Source organism: Schistocerca nitens, chromosome 2 (genome assembly GCF_023898315.1).
Source record: "Schistocerca nitens isolate TAMUIC-IGC-003100 chromosome 2, iqSchNite1.1, whole genome shotgun sequence".
Lineage (NCBI taxonomy): Eukaryota > Metazoa > Arthropoda > Insecta > Orthoptera > Acrididae > Schistocerca > Schistocerca nitens.
The window spans coordinates 57091736-57114169 of record NC_064615.1 but is presented as its reverse complement, the minus strand read 5'-3'; the positions used below and the strand labels follow the sequence as shown (position 1 = coordinate 57114169).

At 39.0% G+C, this 22434-nt stretch overlaps 1 protein-coding gene across 5 annotated transcripts in view; it reads right to left on the bottom strand.

Moving 5' to 3' along the window:
• Positions 1–22434, bottom strand: part of LOC126235713 (coiled-coil domain-containing protein 39) — a 408779-nt gene that overhangs the window by 88657 nt on the left and 297688 nt on the right. For all 5 annotated transcript variants that reach the window (XM_049944479.1, XM_049944477.1, XM_049944478.1 and 2 more), the window contains 2 exons: positions 15507–15722; positions 984–1143 (listed from right to left, as the gene is read on the bottom strand). In XM_049944479.1, coding sequence (XP_049800436.1) covers positions 984–1143; positions 15507–15722 — 376 coding nt within the window. The remainder of the gene's footprint in view (positions 1–983; positions 1144–15506; positions 15723–22434) is intronic.

The following is a 22434-nucleotide window of genomic DNA, read 5'->3' as shown; positions in this document are numbered from 1 at the left end:
AAACAATACAATTCAACACAATGAATACAATGCTTATACAATCCTCAGCGTGTTTCATCCATACTTCTGTAATAATATTATGAAATACAAAAGTAGCTCTGTCTGTTACATTTTCATGATTAAACTCCTGAACCGATTTGGATTAAACTTGGTATGGAGATAACTTGAACTGTAAAAGTGAATACTGAAGCGAGTGAAACCAGAATAGCAAGAGATATGTTTACATAATAAGAGCTTCATGATCTGCAGTTATAGTAATCTATGCTATTGGTAATGTATGAACCCAGAGGATGCAACGCACATGAATTTTAAATCTTTATTGCCCTTCTTCTATCACTAACTGCATTCTGAAAAATTAGACAAGCAATTATGGCCATGATTAAACTCTCACTCCTCATACTGTGGTCACTGACTGAGGAGAGCTGAAAGAGGTATACATGTGTATGTACAGGTGCTCATGTATGCCGTACTGTAAAGTATTTGTGATTAATAAATTCAAATTAATTCATGAGTTTAATTGAAATTGAGCAGTGTGTTATCATTTCTGTAACTGAAATGTTACTCAGAAATGTTTAATACCAATTCACATTCCAATAAGTTTATTTGTTACAATTTGAACTGGACCAGCAGAAATATTATAGTGCATAATGTATTTGTGTTACTACTTGATGCTGCAATTAACTGAGACGCTGACTACTAATTTTCCTTTTGTACATTTAGAACCTCTGTCTTTGTGATTTCTTTCAAATGTTTCACTTATTTATGGCTTACAAATATTTGGCAAGCCTCATAACTATAAGTCACCAGACAGCATAAACAAATAATTAAATGTCTTCAACACTACACATTAGAAGAGGAGAAGAAGTGAATACAGAACTCACTCACTTCTGAAATCATACTGCAACGAGGTGTGGAGTAAAGATGAGGAGGAGCTATGGAAGCAGTAAAGCGGTGGCATAAAATTAGAGTGATAGCTTGCTTACTTTCTGTGTCAATGGATGATAAGCTCTTCTTGTAAGTGTCATTTGAAGCATTAACCAATTTCAGAGTGTTTTCCATTGCAAGAATTTCTTTTTCGGCCTTGCGAATTTTGGCATCTAGTTCATCGCCCTGCTCTTGCAACTCATATTTCTCCTGTGCTGCCTGAAATATAAAATAGCTGCAATACACTTTAAAAAGTAAATAGGTTTTCATTTCTTGTTGCATACTAGTAAAACAGAAACAAAGGAAAAAGAGGATATAGGACTGAATCGCTGTCATTGTTGAAAGATAAACAAGTTTTCTGGAACCAAAGTTCCCAGAAATGCAACTTATTTATTGCACTGCAATTACCTCGGCTATAATTTAAAGGATATCTGTACAGCATTTCCATATTTCATATCTGATGACATACAATATAGCTCACTCCAGTTCCAAGAGATAAATACTTTGATAAGCGGTTATAGAAGTGGTACAAGTACATAACAAACTGTGAGTTCCTCATTAGTTTCATTGTTTGCTGCTTGGGCATGGTACCAGAAATGCGATGCCGAAGTATTAGTATAGATCTGTTGTACCAACATAAAAAGGTCTACATTTATTTTGTGTATTTCTGTTTACGGACAGTTTACATATCATCAGTTCAAATTTCAGAGACGTCATTACTGCACAGAAACAATACCCAAATTGTAGGAGGCACACAGATAACATTTAAAAGTGAAAAGAAAAGCCACCACAAGAATTCTATAAATAGGTTTAATTAAATTAAAATAACCAAATAAATAAAGAAAAAGAAAACTAGGAAGCAATGTTAGTGTTTTGTGTGCCATCAACAACAAGGTGCAGAGGTTCAAGTGGTGGGGTGGGGGATGTTGTCTGCAGAATAAGGTCTCAAGTAATTGTTGATACCTCATAATGGCATCACAAGTAAAAACAGTTGCTGCCAGGGACATCAACGAATTAAGGACATTGATGTAGACATGCCCCATGTGTTTCCTTATGCTGCCGTAGTTGGAAAGTTATTTATGTCCGAGCACAGTACCACTCAGCCCAATCTCTATAATTAGTAACCACTTGTAATCACCACTTATGACGAAAGTGTCATCTTAGCACAGATCAGGCTGCATGCTAACTGGATGGTAATAGAACAGTTACTCAGAACTTTATGTAAAGTTGTAGACAATTGTACTCTGATGTGAAACTATCATTCTGCAATGAATGAAGTGCTAAATGTTATAAGTATCAATGACAGTATCAAACAAATGTCATGTGTAAGGACAATAACTGTTTCCAAAATTAAGTATTTACCAAGCTCAAGTTTTAATAAGTTACTAATTGTCTGTCTGTGTATTGTAGTATCTTCTTGGCGTCATCCTGAAGTATTCTAGACTAGCTTCAACACACTGCAATTTTTATGCTGATAGTTTCAGATTTGAATTTACCCTAAATCAGTAACACCAGTAACTTCGGGGATGCTTCCTCATCAGTGACAGTGTTAATCCTTAAAGATGTTTCTATCAACCTACGAAAGTTCCCTTTGCCTATTCTACTGAGACATGGACCATGATTTGTAAGACCCCATCTGCCGATGGCATCAACAGAAATCAGTTTTACATTTAACCTTGTAACTCACATTATTTTAATACTGTCCCACAGGGTATGGCTATACCTGGGTGCACCTCAGAATGTTCAAAGGCTGGTGCAGCTAGTATAGGTTACCCACGAAACAGCTCAACTGCATGCATTTCGCACATGAGCAAGGCAAATGGCCACTCCTGCCCATGTGCTCTCAGTTGACTGCCTTTGTACAGCTGTCTGCATATCCCTGCCAACCCGTCCCCTTGAGCACCCGTTTGCCCAACAGCAGGCATGTGAACTGGAACAGCCTACTGTAACTGAAAGATGCAGATGAACTAAATGCATATTGACCAACTTCACAGAGTTTATTATAATACTTCAAAACATGAACAAACTCATTATTTGTATGATTTGATGTGGCACTGTCTTTACCAGTTCATTCTCAATGCCATAATGCTAATACCTGTCAATACTGTTTCCTGTCTCCCATCATCACAACTAGATCCTCTTCTGAAAAATTCTTCCACATAGATACTAGGTCCCCTAAACCCGTAACTCAACAGTGAGGGCAGAGCCATGGTAGGCATGTCTGTATGAGTTAAATTTGCCAGAGACATATTGTTAACTTCAGAATAGTATTACTAGAAAACATTTAAATGCAACAGCTATGACGCAGTTTGGAACCATTCAATTGAAGTGTGTGATAAACACCCAGAAATAAAAGTATTTGTTTGCTGTTTGTTCTTTATATATATATATATATATATATATATATATATATATATATATATATATATATATATATATATATATATATATATATATATGTGACTGACACCAAACACTAATAGTCAGCTACACAAGTATACAAAAAGAGCTAGCCACTATTCTTCTAGAGTCATAGGCTGTGCCGTACCAATATCAAATGAACATCAAGAAAATAAAAATGCCATTAACGTAGCATGATGACTCACAAGAAAGATCCGTCATGTAACTGCTTGCAGAACAAAATATTGACAGTTCTACATACAAAGTTATTCTATAAGTAAGGTAATAACACTTGTCATGCAAGTATTTATACACTCATAAGAACAAATTAAATTCCTGTCTAGATAGAAGAGATGGCTAAGCTTTGAAACGTCACTGACAGATGATGATGGTTGTGCTTTAAAATATAGTTTCAAGATGGCAGCATTGACAGATACTCTGTTGAAGACTGAAGAACAAAGTGTAATAAGGGTTTTGGATTTAAGAAAATGTCCTCAACTGCAATTCATAATGAACTAGTGGACATTTGCAGAGTGGTTGAGATGAAAATCTGTGTCATGTCACAGTATTGATTCAAATTGACACTCACATTCATGTGAGACATATTGAACACAAACACAACATCTCTACTGTCACAATAGTGACTATGATGCACAACATAAGGACAACTGGAAGATATGCTCTCACTGAGTGCTGCAGCAACACTCAGACAAGAACAAAGTTAAGCAAATGTGGTTGTCTCTCCAGCATTTAATGTGATGGTAGGTGGAGGGTGTTCCATTCCTTCACAGTACTGTCACAGTGGATGGAACATAGGTACATCATGTGACACTGGAGATGAAGAAAATATCAATGGAATGGGGGCACCCTCATTTCTTGTGCATAACAAATTCATCATGTGACACCTAAGATGAAGAAAATATCATCAGAATAGGGACAACCCTTATTTCTTGTACATGACAAATTCATAACAACAATATCTATAAACGAAGTTATAACCACAGTCTTTTTGGCTATGAAAGGTGTGCTCGTGTATGGAGAGAACATATATTCTGTCGTACTGGAATGGTTACAGAAGATGATTTGGGGGAAATAACCAAGCTTTTGAAAGGTGTTGCATTGTTTTGTGACACTGCCAAAGAACATACCGACTTCGTTACGTGTTGCTTGGTCTGACATTTCCAATGGACTGATCTTATATCAAGTGATCTTCCTCTATTTGGGCCATTAAAGAAGCACCTGGCTGGTTACAACTTCAGAACCCATGCTGACATTCTGGAGGCTCCTAGACATGTTTTAATAGATTGGTTTACACATGGAAAATACTTAGAGAACTGTAGTGACTATGTGGAAAAGTAATATATAACAGTACTTTAGCAATTTTGTGTTATCTCTTAGATGTCCTAATCACCTTTGTAATCTTGTGTTATAAAAGTGTGATACACTGTAACATATTTCCAGGCAAGTTTTATCTTGTAAGTGTAACATCCTTACTGTATTCCTAAATGGTAAGAGATTCAAGTATTATTAAGGAATATAAAGAATTGTAGTTAATGGCATATCAAATGATGAAACTGCTAATTGATTCTTAATCACACTGCTCAGCATACTGTCATCTGCACTCATGGTCCAGTGTTAAGTGTTGCTGCAGCTAGATCCTGAGGTCCCGTATTCGACTCTCAGCCAGTTGTGGATTTTTTCCACTTGGGGCCTTCACGTATAAGTTGTCCTCATCATTTCATTTCTTCATCATCATCATCATCGATGCGCAAGACACCGAAGTGATGTCAAATAGGAAGACTTACACTACACAACCGAACTACTGGCCATTAACACCATACAATCATTCCATTTCAGTACACTGTATGTGCAAGAACATGTTTTGGCAATGCGCACAACTTTCAGCTGGTCACTGACTGTACTTCCACATAATTCTGCAAGTAGTATCCTATGTATCTGTGGCAATCTAACAGTAACATTATTTAAATTAAATCAAATGCAATCAAACATGTCAAGTGGAATCTTGGGTACCATCAGTTTATTTACAGTGAAGTAACTGCCATGATTATATTTGTCACTTGTGGTCTGTAAGCCTACCATGAGTACCACACCATATGATAAAGGATGGCATTTTCACAGCTGTATACCAATTTTACTATTATTTTGGCCGTGTAGTTCCAAAGGTACAGTGAAGCAACTCTAACAGCCTCTCCTGTACAAATGTCAACCTCACCTACCCGAGTTGCAGCTAAGGATTGCTGCACGGTACACCCTGTTATTGCTAACGAGGCTCTGACGACCGAATGTTTCCCGGGATAAGGAAACCCCCCCTATCAAGTGCCAACGGTCTCAAAGAGAGCGGATGAGCGGATAGAGGCAGGGCACTCTCTTGTCCTTGGAGTGAGAAATTGCTCCTAAAGGCGGAAGAACTTCACAGTCAACGGCATAGGATGGAGAAGGCAACGGGAAACCACTCCATTAAAGATCACTCAAGATATCCCAAGAATCAGTAGCGCACCATGCCAGAATCTTCTGTTAAACATAAATCCGGAGTAATAGTCCCCCAATCGGATCTCCGGGTGGGGACAATGGAAGGTCAGGCAAAGTTGAAGAATACACTAAAAATAGCAACATGGAATGTAAGAACACTCCTCCAATGCGGGAAATTAGAGAACCTCAAACTAGAGATGGACAGAATGGGAACAGACATAATAGGAATATCTGAGATGCGATGGCCTGAACCAGGAGACTTCAGATCAGGAAATTATCGTATCATTCATACAGGTACTAACCAAGGAACAACTGGAATCGGTGGAGTTGGAATAATTCTAAAAGGAAAACTCGGGAATCTAGTCACAGGATATGTGCAATTTAACTCTAGGATAATACTAGTCAAAATTGGAACCAAACCAAAGAACACGGTAATAGTACAAGTCTATATGCCGACATCGGCAGAAGAAGACGATGTAATAGAAACAGTGTATGAAGACATCAACAAAGTTATAAATTATGTTAAAGGTGAAGAGAACTTAATTATAATGGGAGATTGGAATGCTAGTGTTGGAGAAGAGAAAGTTGACGGAATTGTAGGGAAATATGGTCTAGGAGATAGGAACGAAAGAGGAAGCCGGCTAATTGAATTTTGTGCCAAAAACAAGTTGGTCATAGCGAACTCCCTTTTCAACCACCATAAAAGAAGAAGGTACACGTGGAAAGCCCCAGGAGATACTAGAAGACACCAAATCGACTATATATTAGTAAAATCGCGTTTTAAAAACCAAATCAAGGATTGCAGAAGCTACCCGTCTGCGGATATTAATAGTGATCACAACCTTGTAATGATGAAATGCTTACTCAAACTCAAGCGATTAGAGAGAAAAACGAACAAAGTATGGAACAGAGATAACCTAAAGTCTGAAGAACTAGTGATCCCTTATGCACGGAAAACTGATGAGATGGCATCAAACATTATTCCCGGGAGTACTAACGAGGAGTGGAAACAAATCAAAGAAGGCATACATAAAGCAGCAGAAGAATTTATTGGGAAAGCCAAACCTGTAAACAGGAAAGAGTGGATAACACCTGAAATAATTTGTCTAATGGAAGAAAGAAGACTATACAAAAATGCCTCTGACGAGCAAAGCGAAAACAAATATAGAAAGCTTAGAAACCAAATAAACAGAGAATCTAGGAAAGCAAAAGAAAATTACCTCAACAGCATTTGTAAAGAGGTGGAGGAAAACATGGTTAAAGGAAAAACTGACTTGGCCTACAGAACAATAAAACAAAACTTTGCTAAACGGAAAGTAAAATCTTCAGGAACTATAAAGAACAAAGAGGGCAAGGTACTATTTGGATATGACACGCTGAAGAGATGGCAAGAATACATTGAAGAGCTATATCAAGGAGACCCTCTAACAGATAATATGATAGAATTAAGCGAAGAAGTAGAGAAAGAAGAACTAGGGGACACAATTCTGAAAGATGAATTTGAAAAAGCACTAAAAGAACTACCAGATAAGAAAGCGGCAGGTGTTGATGATATACCTTCTGAACTAATTAAGAAATCAGGAGACAAAATGAAAGCTACATTACTGCAACTCATACAGAAAATATACAAAACAGGTGAAGTTCCTGAAGACTATCAGAAATGCATCATATTCCCCATACCTAAGAAAGCATCTACTATGGACTGTGAAAACCATCGAACACTCAGTCTTCTTTCACACGCATCAAAAATTCTAATAAGAATAATTTTGAAAAGAGTTGAAAACCAATTGAATAGCACTCTAAGTGAAGACCAATTCGGTTTTAGAAGCGGTGTAGGGACGAGGGAAGCAATCTTATCTTTAAGACTAATAATTGAGAAACAAATTTCCAAAAACAAACAAGTATTTATAGCCTTCGTAGACCTCAAAAAGGCATTTGACAATGTTGTATGGCCAGAAATGTTTAGAATTCTGAAGAAGGCTGGTCTGAAATATAATGATAGAAGGATAATCTTTAAAATATACCAAAATGAAACAGCCTTAGTTAAGAAGGAAAACAAAGAAGAAACAGCAAGAATAAGGAAAGGAGTGAGACAGGGATGCCCACTATCTCCAGTAATTTTCAACGCATATATCCAAGAAGCAATAGATAAAATAAGAGAGAATATTGAAGTAGGAATAAAACTTAACGGAATGAAAATAGATATGTTGCGATATGCAGATGATATCGCCATAATTACAGAAAGGAAAGAAGATTTAGAAGCCGCACTCAATGAAATGGAAAACACCTTAAAAGAACAGTATGGAATGAAAATAAATAAGAAAAAGACTAAAGTGATGGTGAGTGGCGCCCTGAACTACAATGAACCCATACGAATAACAATAAAGGGAGAGAAACTAGGGCAGGTTACAGAATTTAACTACTTAGGTAGCAAAATAACAGCAGATGGAAGGAGCAAAAGTGACATTAAAAACAGAATACAACTTGCCAAAATAGCATTCAATGGAAAAAGAAACTTACTGACGAGTAGAAATGTTAGTTTAGACGTAAGAAAGAGAGTCATGAAAACCTATGTGTGGAGTACAGCCCTTTACGGATGTGAAACTTGGACTAGTGGAAAAGAAGAAAAGAGAAGATTAGAGGCATTCGAAATGTGGTGCTACCGGAGAATGGAAAAAATCAGCTGGCGAGACAAGGCTACAAACGAAGATGTCCTCAGAAGAGTGAAAGAAAACAGATCTCTTTGGCGAAATATACAGAAAAGAAGAATAACCTTCATAGGTCACATTTTACGGCATAACAATTTCATTAAGAGAATATTAGAAGGAATCATTGAAGGAAGAACTCGCCGAGGACGACCTAGATTAAGCTACATTCAACAAGTAATAAATGACATCGGGTGCCAGACCTATGCAGATATGAAGAAGAAAGTTGACAAAAGAACGGAATGGCGTGCTGCTGCCAACCAACCTGTGGGTTGATAACCGAAGAAGAAGAGTTCCAAACCTTAAGGGCATAATGTTGCTGCATATGTCATATTTACACTTCTGTAAGTAAGGGTATCTCTCCTAAGAGCCATTGGGTGCATTTTCTCTGGTGTTTTGGTAGGTATTTGGAATTTTATGTTTGTGATGTGCAGCTGTAGTCAGCCCAAACAAATACTGGTCATCACATCTTTCATGCGATGCCCAGTGTCAATGGAAAGCATTGGTTTGTTTCCCATTACAAACAAAACAATTTTTAAAGAAGAGTTTTATGTGGCCATTTGATAGAGTGGTCCCGAATTAGTCAAGTGGGAGATTTGTTTTATCAATGTGTATTAACAGTGGCATTAAAACAAGAAGAATAACTTGAATGTCAGCTTTGTTGCTGTATGGCAGTAGCAGTCAGCACAGACCAGGGCTGCACGAGTTGCTACTGGAGTCCTGGATATTATTCATGTTTTAATGTTCCTGTTCATACATATCAATAGAACAAATATCCCACCAGACTGATTGGGGATTGCTCTACTGAATGGGCACATAAAATTTCGTTTTAAATCCAATTTTGTTCCTAATGGGAAACAAACCAATGCTTTCCATCAACACTGTGCATGTTGCAGGAAAGATGTGAGGAGCAGCACTTGTCTGGACTGATTCCAGCTACATATTGCAGAAACTGAATTCCAAATATCTGCTGAAACACCAAAGGAAATGCACCTGGAAATTATTAGGTGAGACACTTGATATAAATACTCACTGCTACATGGCACAGGATCAAACATAATAAATAAACTAGCAAATTTCAATAACACTTAAATATTTATACTGTAATAACCTGTTGATTACTACACCTATCGCCCACAATGAACATCCATTTGGCCACTATGGCAAGCACAGTGTTCACGAGCATTCAAATGGAGCACCCGCAACTAAACGAAGTGACTGCACTGACCATCATCACCAGATCCACTGTCCACATGCAGCACAACTCAATGACACCAGATGTGGATAGTGTCATTATAAGGGGATGCATGGGCTTCCAGGCCCTCAATTGTCAAATATGTTCAAGATCTGTAAACAATTTTCATTGTATTCTTGTTGATGCCACTCCATGACCCAATAAATTGTATCTCTTTTATTGCTGTGTGTTTCTTGTTTCAAGTGGTGACATTGATGGTCAAATTATTGTGTGTTTTGGATTCTGTGGTTCTTCTGCCATTCGCCTCTTCCTCTTCCATGAAGGCTTTACTCAAGTCACTTCTGCAACAACAGTAGGTGCATACAGCTGTATTGGAACAGTTGTTGGCTATGTTGACCCAGACTCAGCTGCCAATTGTTCACCCACAACTCCCCCGCCCCCCCCCCCCCCCCATTATGCATCTGATAAAGATTGAGACACTCATGAGAAACGGCTTCAACATTTCATGGCATTCCGGGTGGTCAACGCAGAGGTCTATAAGGCTCTTTCTTATCATGGATACCCCTCTGTGTGTATCACTTACTGAGCCAGTTAGCTGCTATGTAAGCACCAGCATCACATCATTTTGATGATACACTGAGGTGACAAAAGTAATAGAATGGTGATGTTCACATATACAGATGGCAGAAGTATCATATAAAAAAGGTATAAAAGAGCAGTGCATTGGTGGAGCTGTCATTTGTAGTCAGGTGTTTTACGTGAAAAGGTTTCCAATATGATTATGGCCACATCATGGGAAATGAATTGAACATGAAATGGTAGTTGGAAATAGATGCATGGGACATTCCATTTCAGAAATCATTAAGGAATTCAACATTCTGAGATCCACAGGGTCAAGAGTGTGCCGAGAATATCAAATTGCAGGTATTACCTCTTACTACACAGGATGCAGTGGCCAACGGCCTTCACATAATGACCAAGAACAGTAGCGTTTGCGTAGAGTTGTCAGTGCTAATATACAAGCAACAGTGGGTGACATAACTGCAGAATTCAATGTGGGATGTACCATCAATGTATCCATTAGGATAGCATGGAAAAATCTGGTATTAATGGGCTATGGCAGAAGACAACTGACGCAAGTGCCTTTGCTAACAGTATAACAACGCCTGCAGCACCACTCCTAGGATCGTGACCGTATTGGTTGGATCCTACATTACTGGAAAACTGTGGCCTGGTCATATGCATCCTAATTTCAGTTGGTAAGAGCTGATGGGAGGGTTTGACTGTAGTACAGACACCATGAAGCCATGACCCAAGTTGTCAACAATGCACTGTACAACCCGGTGATGGCTCCATAATGGTGTGGGCTGCGTTTAGATGGAATGGACTGGGTCCTCTGATCCAAATGAACTGATCAATGGCTGGAAATGGTCATGTTTGACTACTTGGAAACCATTTGCAGCCATGTATTTCATGTGATTGGTTTGGAGAACATTCTGGACAATTCGAGTGAATGATTTTGTCCCCCTTTGAATATTTATGGGAAGTAATTGAGAAGTCAGTTTGTGCACAAAATCCTGCTCCAGCAACACTTTCACAATTATGGATGACTATAAAGGCAGCATGGTTCATTTTTTCTGCAGGGGACTTCCAGCAGCTTGTTGAGTCCATGTCACAATGAGATGCTGCACTGTACCTGGCAAAAGAGAGTCCGACACAATATTAGGAGGTAACCCATGACTTTTGTCATCTCAGTGTATGTATGTATAATTTGTAGTCCTCCTCGCATCACAAATATCTGCATGTGGTCAGTGCAAATGCTGAATTCTACCAATATCACAAACATCTGCCACAACCATCTCTAGCTTGGGCAGCTGAGCTCCACAGCCTATGTTGTAAGTGTCGGTTCATCACAGTTAAGTCTCAGGAATCTTATTCAGACACTACAGTCCGAGATCATGATCATTCATTTGGCCCCAGATAAGAAGAGCATCAATGTGCTCTTCAGTTGAGGAGCCACATAAGAAGAGGTTTCGCATATTGGCCCAGCACATGGAACCTAGTGCACTGCGGTAAGAGGAGGTAGCCACTGTACAAACAAGCCAACTGGACCAATGCAGATGAACATGTTGTTGGCAGCAGGAATACAGAATACCACTTTCTTGGTGCCCCTCTTGTTTTGTACAGCGTGAGTGGGCAGCCTGCCCCACATAGTGGACCTCTTACCATAAATGTAAAAAATTATCTGCAAGCAAGAACAAATTTTTCATTGAAGTGTGGGTGATGGATAAGCCATTAATCCTCAAGTCAACACAGGAGCTGCCCTGTCACCACTCAAATCACAGACATATGCCAGGCTAGGATCCCCACCATTGGCATGCATCAAGAGTCAGTTGGTACACTATAACAAACAGCAGATTACTATACTTGGTCAATTCACTGCCGATGCAGTTTACCATTCCATTATGTACTTGGCAGACAACAATGCGAGTACTCAAAATTGGGACAGGTTAGGTGCCTTTACTACTTTTGGTTTTCTGTTGTGAATGTGATGCACCTGGTGTCAGACCAAGTGCTTTATCATGAATTGTATTCCTTGTGTTATGAGTTTTTGAATCTGTTTGTCCCAGAAGTAGGGTGTGCAAACAATTTCATGGCATATTCAAACCCTCCACCTGGCTCTGGTTTTTCAGGCATTGCCTGTGCCAGTAGCTAACCATGTTAGGATAGATCTGGAGTGTTTAACATCATGGGGACTGATCAGACCAATTTCCTCAGGTGAATGGGTTACAAGTTTAGTGCTGGTAAAGAACCTGTCCAGTGAGCTTCCTCTCTGTGATAACTTTTATGTCATTATTAATCCACAGGCAATCATAGACACTTACCCCTTGTCTCGCCCAGAGGAATTGCTCACAAAGTTGGCTGGGGGACAATTATTCTTTCTGACGAACAACTTGGCCAAAGTCTACCTTCAGATTCCATTGGGCGAGCCATCAAAACCGTTGCTTGTGATTAGCATGCCATTCAGCTTCTATCAGAATGAATGGCTAATGCTTGGGGTCACTAATGGGCCTGCCATTTTTCAAAGTTTTTTAGAACAGGTTATGAAGGTTGTCTTTCATTGCATTAACTATCTTGAGGATATCATCATGACAGTGCTACCATGGAGGATCACCAACGTAGTCCCTGTTCTTTGTTTACTGCTGTACAGGCTGCAGGCTTCAAATGCAATCTAGCTAAGTCTCAATTTTCCAGCCTTCCAATGTGTAATTCTTGGCAGGCATTTTATCACAAGTTTATTTCTAGAATGGCTATTACTGCCCAGCCCTTGCAGCTGTTGCTTTGGAAAAGTTTCCCCTTTGTTTGATCTGCAGCCTGTGAGGGTGCTTTTGTGCAACTTAAGTACAGCTCTCACTTGCACCATGTCTTGCCAAGTTTAAGCCCAGCGAGTATCTGGTCCTGGCCACAGATCGTGTCATCGTGTCCCAGGAGAGGTGAGGCTCTGGCAATGGAGACCCAGTGCCCATCCCTGATGACAGTGGTGCATGCTCAACAGAATGGGAGGCAGGAAGTAACCTGCTTCCGGGCTGACAAAGCCCTGATTCCAGGGGAGGTGGGCATGACCAGGCCTGTTCAGCTCCGTGAGTGGTTCCAGTAGCATGCCACAAGTCGATCTTCAATGCAAACTATGAAGGCATTTTAACTGCACTGATAACTGGAATCCATTGAGGGCACTGTCCAAACACCCTGGTCCAAACTGATTTTCTGGGAGTGAATATCAACAAAACTGGTGTCGCTGGGTGACGCCTGCCCAGCAGCGAGAGGTGAGCAGTATCTGCAGCTGACGGCCATACATGTGCTTTGTGAGACTCATGGTCCCAATAGGCATTATTCTGCAAGAGCTTAAAAAGATGTGAGAGCCTTTTTGGCTGGGAAATCTTCTACACAGTTGCGCATCTGTGTCATACATGTTCAGACAAGGCATTCTGCCCCACCATTTGACTGCAGTTGGAAGGGAGATGCCTCAGATGGTGAATAAACTTATGTTTGCAGAAGTCCTTGAAAGATTGTGCAACAAAGTGAGGACCATTGTCCCAAAACCAGTGTGCAAGGCAAGCCTTCTATGGAGGATATTTTCAATAGGGCCTTGCATTCATGTCTGCTGTCACAGACTGACAAAAAACGACATAAGGAAAATGAGAAAAACCATCAAACACCAATAACCAGAAATCAATGTGAACTCTTTCCCAAGGATTTGTAGGAGTCAGCCATGGTGAAAAAAACAGTGCATGGTGCCACCTGCTAGCCTGAAGACTTGTGGCAGGCTGTAAGGAGATGTTTCACTTCCCAATAGATACCTGGCCAAAGCATATTGTAACATGCTAACAGTTTTGTGTGAGAAATCCCCCAATGACCCTGGTTTAATAAGCAGAGGACTTCCTCCACAGAGCTGCTAGAACCATGATATGGGGAGTAAATGCTTCCATTAGGAGAATAACATCATCCAAGAGGGAGACGCAATGGCGCAATGCATAACAATTCTGAAGCGGGTCAGCCAGGCCACCAATGTTGTATCATGTATATGACCTGCTGGAGAACTGCATCCAACACTACTGCAGAGACAATATGGGGACTGGTGACAGGAAAGCCGTCACCTCCGTCCAATTGAAAACAAATATGTTCCTTCTGGTCGAACAAGGTGTCAGGGACCATGGGGAGCCAGGACAGAGCATCTGCATTTGCGTGTTGCAACATGGAACAAAAATAGATCTCATTTATTTTTATTTATTTATTTATTTTCTGTCCATAGAACAAAAAGTTAACTGGCACAAGTACAGAGTCCAACGTGGAAGACAAAGAGCAGCTTTGTCTGGTAAGGGCACTGACAGGCTAAACAATGAAACTAAGGGCTTATGTTCAGTAATTAAATGAAAAGTTGCACTGTACAAGAACACATAAAAATTTTTACAGGCATAGACAATAACAAGAGCTTATTTTTCCTCAGATAATAATTTTGCTGAGCCGAATTGAATGTTTATGATACAAAGACAATATGTTGTTCAGAGCAATCTGAATGGTGATGGGCCAGGGTGGCCCCCACCATCGTCACTGCCCATGTCAGAGCACCTTGTCATGGACTCGATCTCCATATGGCTTCCTTCCCCATCGTGGTCCTCTTCATTGATCGCCCCAGGGTTCTTGGGTGGTGGGATGCCTCCTCTCACATGCTTTTGTAGTAACTCATCAGATACTACACCTACGGCTCACAGTGGACGTATGATGGGCCACTACAGCAAGCGTAGTGAGCACTGACATTTAAATGGCACACTTGCAACTCTCCGAGGTGGCTGTCAGGTGCAGACTGGTCACCGATCCCTGTCACTAGATCTGCAATGCGCACGCAGCACAATACCAGTGACACCTGATGTGGACTGCATCTTTATAAGAGGGTGCATGCATCTCCGAGCCCTCATCTGTTAAATGTGTTCAAGATGTGTAAACTATTTTTATTGTATTCTTGTTGATGTCACTCTGTGACCCAATTAATTGTACCTCTTTTATGACCAAATGCATGAACAATTTGATAAACAAGAATATTTTATTATCGAGCTTCCTAACAGGTATTATCCAACAAAACAGTATTTTGAAAACATAAATAACAATAGCTCATTTAGGGCCTTCCTGACAGTGAATTCAACATTTACTATAATGTCATTTAAATTAAGTGATTCCAAAGTGAATAGAGAGAAAGCGGGGAAGACAAGAGCTATGAAAAATAGTAAAATAAATACCTTGAGTTTTATAGTTGCTATTGACACCTCCTCTCCTTCTTCTGCTCTACCAAGTGACATCATTGCTATTTCATATTTTGATTGAAGCTGTGCTGTTTTAAGCTTTCGTCCTTGTATTTCTAGTATTAACTTAGACTTCTCTTCTTCCAGAACCCGCTTCTTTATTTTTAACAATTCCTGCTGCATGTTGATTTCTTCCTGGCGATCTCTCATTGCCTGAAAGAACATGGAAGAATGAGAATAAAGTTCTCATTAACGTAAAAATGGTGATAAATTAATTTAAAAGCAATCATACAGAATGGAACCCTATCCATATTCATATCTAACTTGAAACCAGTTTTTCAAACATTTTGTACAATATTATGAAATGAGTTCTGATAATTTCCAAATGCACTTCTGAGGCGTAATTATCCTACATATCTGCAGAAACAAGCTCGTATGTATTGAAAATGACACTAATCAAGAGTAAGTGTGAATGTAACAAGATAAGGTGACCTATAAATGATCTATTTTGACATTAATGTCATGAACTAACAGGTGATTAAAACGAATATACTTGATGAAGCGTACTGACAGTTGACAGTTCAAAATGACCAGTTGTGTGTGTACAGAGAAAAGCACGAGATGATCAAAAGTATCTGAAGAGGATGTTGATTATATCAGAGCATCTTACCTTTGTAGATGTATGAAGTCTCTTGGGAAAGTAAGTCTTGAACTTCAGTTGCCAAACATGACAGTGTGGATGGTTTTAAGAAAATGTTACACATGTGTCCATACTGGTTACAGTTAGAACATGCTTTAAAGCTAATTAACTATGGTGTACATTATAACTCTGCAAGTGAAGTTGCAATGGGAAGATAACTTATATGGTGTCCAGTGATGAGGTAACTTTACATCTAAGTGAGAAGGTAATTACCCATAATGTTTGCATCTGGGAATCTGAATATCCGAATGAATTCGTACAATATCGAAGAGAGTCCCTAAAATAACATTTCTGGGCTGTGTCGCAATGTCAAGCCTATGGACCTTTTCTGCTGAAGCTGCTATAACAGTGTTGGCATATCTGGATATGTTGGGAGAAAGGTTCTTTCCCTAATTAGAAGACAAACCTGAAAACTTTATTCGGCAACAAGATGGAGACCCTCCCCCCTGGCATCTCTTTGTACAAAAGTGGTTGTATGTCGAAGTCCCTGAGTGTTGGATTGGTGGTAATGGTCAATATGACAGAGCTCTTCTCCATTAGTCTCCCTGTACAGCTGACTTCACATCATGTAATTTTTTTTCTTTTGGGGTTTTATAAAAGTTTGTTTCTACATTCCGCCACTACCTAATGACAAGCAGGAGATGAGACACAGAATTGAGATGGCACCTATTTAAAAATGAAGAGACACATTGCTTGTAAAATGGCAAAAGTTTAATAGTGAATCATGTAAAAAGTCTCAGAAACAGGTTACAAAAGAAATTGTGTGTGTGAAGTCGACATCTGGCTGCATGAAAAATGTGCAAAAGTAAGGTTAAAATTTGTTAGTGAGAATATTCAATGGTCACGCTGACTTCCACTGTGAGCTCACAGAAAGACATTATCACTTTAAGTGCAGCATTATCACTGCAGAAGCAAGAAAACTGTGACCTGAAATAAGGGATTTTTTTTTTTTTTTTTTTTTTTTTTTTTTTTTTTTTTTTTGGAAAATAGCTGAGGCAGTAGACAAAAATTACATCAAAAACAGGCAGAATGATGCATCTGTTCACTCAAACAACAAGCCTGGTGCACCTACCGAAGAAACACACACAAAAGTCTTGAAAACTGATAATAAATATAAGTGGACAAATGTAACACACAGTAGGTAAAAATAATTTGAAGTTTTATCAAAAAAAGAATTCCATATTATAGCTGATTCTTTGCTCAAAAATGTGGCAGTGCCAAATTCCACAATAGGTGTTTGTACAGGAATCAAGACCCACCAGTTGAAGAAACACTTTAGCAACATATATAGCTTGCAGAATGGTTCAGGAGAGGCATCTCAAAAGAATTACAAAGGAGTCTTCATTTAAGTAAGTACAAATTCACTTAGAAGCAACACTAAGGAGAAAATTGTTAGTGAAACAAAACAGTTAATTTAATGTGCCAGTAATCTGTACAAAATGTCTAAAATTGTAGTGAGTAGCATGGTCTTCAGAAGATCTGTTAATGATTGATACATAGAGAGAACAAAAACCGTAATAATCTATGAATTGTGGTTGTAAATCTGAATAAGTTCTTAAGCAATAAATGCATGGGTAAACACAGTCTTCATTTAAATAGGTTAGGATCCAAAATTCTTAGTAGAATGTTCACTGACAGGTGTAAAATTCTGAATAATACGGGAAACGTAACAAATGAGCGGGGTGATATGTTTAATCATATTAATTTTTCATTTGTTTCTCCTTATACATCTAGGCTATACATACACAACGCCTAAGGTAAATTAATGAGCTGTTTTGTGGCAAAGATATTGTTTTGATCCATCTGCAGAAAAATGGAAGAAATGTGCTCTTCAATTTATTAATTCCTGTATCGTCACCTGCTTGTTTCTGTAAGTGGTAGAGGGTGGATGTATGATTAGATCCGTCACACCAGTATTGTTTAAAAATTTGTATTTCAACCGTAGATTAAAATGAGTTATAAAAAGTTATTAGGAAAGCAAAGTTTACTCGTACATTCGTGTCGACCACACTTATCTGTTCATCATTTCGCCCATGCCGAAATCCTGCATCAGGAGGTTCGGAGCAGACAAGAGGAATTTTGGAGGAGCGATCCTGCATTTGCATTGTTATAATCAGGACTACTCACAATGAAATTAATGTGAAGAAGTACGTAACTCAAATTATGAATATTGATCTTAAATGTATTGGCATTGAAGGTCTGTTGATATTGGTACCAGTTAAAATTCACCCAGGATATGTGTGCAGATTTATAAATTACCTTCCAATTTCTTTCAACTATTCTTCGCAATCAATTTTTTAAAAATTATTCAAGCAGCAATTATTAATCAGTTTCCATTATTTTCCCACTCACATATACCACTATTCAGTGAGAAACAATGTTTGGTAACCAAACATCAAGATCAACAGGCTTTACCTGAAACCATAAATAAGAAAGAATGTCTCTACACACTACCCTGGAATAAAAATTGTCTAAGTATTGGATTTACAAATGAAAGTCATAAAGTTGACAAATTACAAATTATTCTTTTGGAATGCAAAAATATCAAAACTACTATCCTCAATGAACACTGGCTGACATTTTAGAATATTTAAAGTCTTAATAAAATAAGAAATTTTGAAGTAGCCAACAGCTGTTTTGGACAAGAGAAATCAATGGGCGGCTCTTGCATATATCCACATTCTGATGTAAAATATGATATAGGAGACTATTTTAATTATTTGAGTGAGAGCAGCAGAGAAAGCTACATTTGAAGCTGTTTTGGTCAAATCTCATTTGCTGCTTGAAAATCTCAATAAAGAAAAAAGGAAAAAGATTGTAATAGGTGCTCACTTCCACATCAACATCATAGCTGAAAGCAATTAAGCATCCAAATTTACTGACGTAATACAAAAAGCTATGACTCCAAAGTAAATCATGCAGGACACTACAGTAAATGCACTATCGGTGACCTGTATTGACAATATTTTAACAAATTATCTGTTTGAAGATAATCATACTTTTTGCTTAGATCTGGGACGCTCTGAACACCCTGTATTATTCATTGAACTGTTGTTGTTGTGGTCTTCAGTCCAGAGACTGCTTTGATACAGCTCTCCATGCTACTCTCTCCTGTGCAAGCTTCATCATCTCCCAGTACCTACTGCCACCTACATCCTTCTGAATCTGCTTAGTGTATTCGTCTCTTGGTCTCCCGCTACGATTTTTACCATCCACACTGCCCTCCAATACTACATTGGTGATCCCATTATGCCTCAGAATATGTCCTTACCAACTGATCTTTTCTTCTAGTCAAGTTGTACCACAAATTTCTCTTCTCCCCAATTCTATTCAATACCTCCTCATTAGTTATGTGATCTACCCATCTAATCTTCAGCATTCTTCTGTAGCACCACATTTTGAAATCTTCTATTCTCTTCCTGTCCAAACTATTTATCATCCATGTTTCACTTCCATACATGGCTACACTCATATAAATACTTTCAGAAACAACTTCCTGACACTTAAATCTATACTCGATGTTAACAAATTTCTCTTCTTCAGAAACGCTTTCCTTGCCATAACATTTTATATCCTCTCTACTTCAACCATAATCAGTTATTTTGCTCCTGAAATAGCAAAACTCATCTACTACTTAAGTGTCTCATTTTGTAATCTAATTCCCTCAGCATCACCCAAGTTAACTCGACTACATTCCATTATCCTCATTCCATTATCTGGGCCTCACAAGGACTAACACCTCAATCCATGGAACTTCTTACCTCACCCAAACCATGTATCTTCTTCTTCCAAATATCAACAAACCCAATCAACCTGGCCATCCCATAGTTGCTGGCTTCAAAGCACCCACCGAACATAAAACTGCCTTAGTTGATTTGCACCTGTAATCTATAGTACAAAGACTTCCCTCCTATAATAAAGGCACCAACCATTTCGTAGATCGTCTGCAATCTGTGCCCCTTCTGCTTCCAGCACATACTTCATTTATCACCATTAATGTCACCACCCTCTATACCAACATCTCACATATGTAAGTGGTTTGCCTGCTGCTGAACATTTCCTCGATCAGTGCTTAGTCTATGATGTCCTTGGTGCTCACCTTAATCAACTTTATACTAACCAGCAACTGCTTTACCTTTGAGGGGTGGGCACACAAACGGGTCAGGGGCATGGCCATGGGAACCAGATTGGCTCTTCCTTATGCCAGCCTTCTCATGGATCAGTTGAAGAGTGATTTTCTGGAATCCATAAATCTTCAGCCTCTGGTTTGGTTTAGATATGACATCTTTGCCATACGGAAGTATCGAGAGACTGACCTGTTAAAATTCTTGGAATCTCTAAATACATTCTGCCGATTAAATTTCACATGATCCTATTTGAACTCCCATGCCACTTTCCTCGATGTTAACCTCATCATCACCAAGGGTCATCTACACACTTCTGTTCAACACATTAAACCTACTAACAAACAACAATACTTACATTCTCACAGTTACCCTCCTTTCCACGTCAAACATCCCTCCCAAAAAGCGTTGGCATTCGAAGCAAACATATTTATTCAGATACAGATTCTTTACCCCAACATACCATCATTCTCACTGCAGCCTTCACTGGACATAATTACACCACCAGTTTAGTTCAAAAGTAGATTTCCTCGGACATCACACCCAATCCTGATACTGCTGATCCCTTAAAAAAACAACTGAGGAGCTCACCTCCCATCACTCAGTATTATCCTGGTCTTGAATGTATTAATCAGCTACTTTGACAAGGTCATGGCTTCCTAAAATCATGCCCTGAAATGAGATCCATTAAGTCTGAGATATTGTCACCACGCCTAGAACAGCTTTTTGTTGCTCTCCCAATCTCTGCAGTGTCCTTATCAGTCCCACCACATAACTTGCTTGTCACTATTAATGCCACCTCCCTCTATACCCACATCTCACGTTACATGATCTGTCTGCTGCTGAACATTTCTTTAATCTTTTATATTGGCAGGACTACCAAAAAGGTATAGGTTGTATACTGATAACACACAGTATTCTCTTGCTAAGGATGGTCTACAACATGACAGTCATAGCCTCATGTCATCTGGTTTCTTCCGCCAGACACCAGTGACCCAGAACTCCGCAGGTGGGAACTGTCATTACAAGATGTCCTTGGTTCTCACCACCCACTTGGTCTCAATCCATGTTAATTTCTTATGTCTCAGCATTTCTTCTCAGTAATGATTCCTTTCCTCACTCCCTTTTTGTTTTTGATATCTTTTACTTCCTGAGATGTCTGTTCTTCTCAGCCCCAACCTCTACCACATACAACGCATTTAGCTTTCTGCTCTTATTAATTCATACACATCATTTTGTCGTAATCACTGTTTTTCATTTTACCCTTTCTTACAACTTTAGGCTCTCAGGTTTTAAAATCTCTTCTGGTGCAGTCCCTAATAATCAGTCTTTCCTTCACATCCTGTCCAGTAAGTTTGCTAACCTGTGGCTCTCAACGAGTTTTCTGAACTCTACCTATTTCCTGCCCCTCTTCCTTCCCCTTCAACCCTTCTGTCAGAAATAGGAGCCACTGGCTACAAAAGCTTGTATATTTCAATACCTTTATATGTGTTTTCTCCTGCTGCCATTTGGTGAGTATACTTTTTATGCATCCATTTACATTAGATGTGATACATAGAAAGATTAAATAAGTCTTCTGACAAAAAGTAACTCTATGAATATCAGGAGATCAGATGGTGAGACAGTGGAAAACTGAAAGGTGGAAGGAATATGTAGAAGATCTATGCAAGGGAAAGAAACTTGAAAGCAGTGTTAATGGATAGGGAAAAGGAAGTACATGAAGACATGATGGAATATATGATACTGCGAGAAGAATTTGACAGAGCACGGGAAGACGTAAGTTGCAACCAGAGACCAACAGAAATATTCTCTCTAAATTATTAAGATCTTTGTGAGAAGCAAAAATGACATAACTATTCCATTTGGTATGAAATATACACTCCTGGAAATTGAAATAAGAACACCGTGAATTCATTGTCCCAGGAAGGGGAAACTTTATTGACACATTCCTGGGGTCAGATACATCACATGATCACACTGACAGAACCACAGGCACATAGACACAGGCAACAGAGCATGCACAATGTCGGCACTAGTACAGTGTATATCCACCTTTCGCAGCAATGCAGGCTGCTATTCTCCCATGGAGACGATCGTAGAG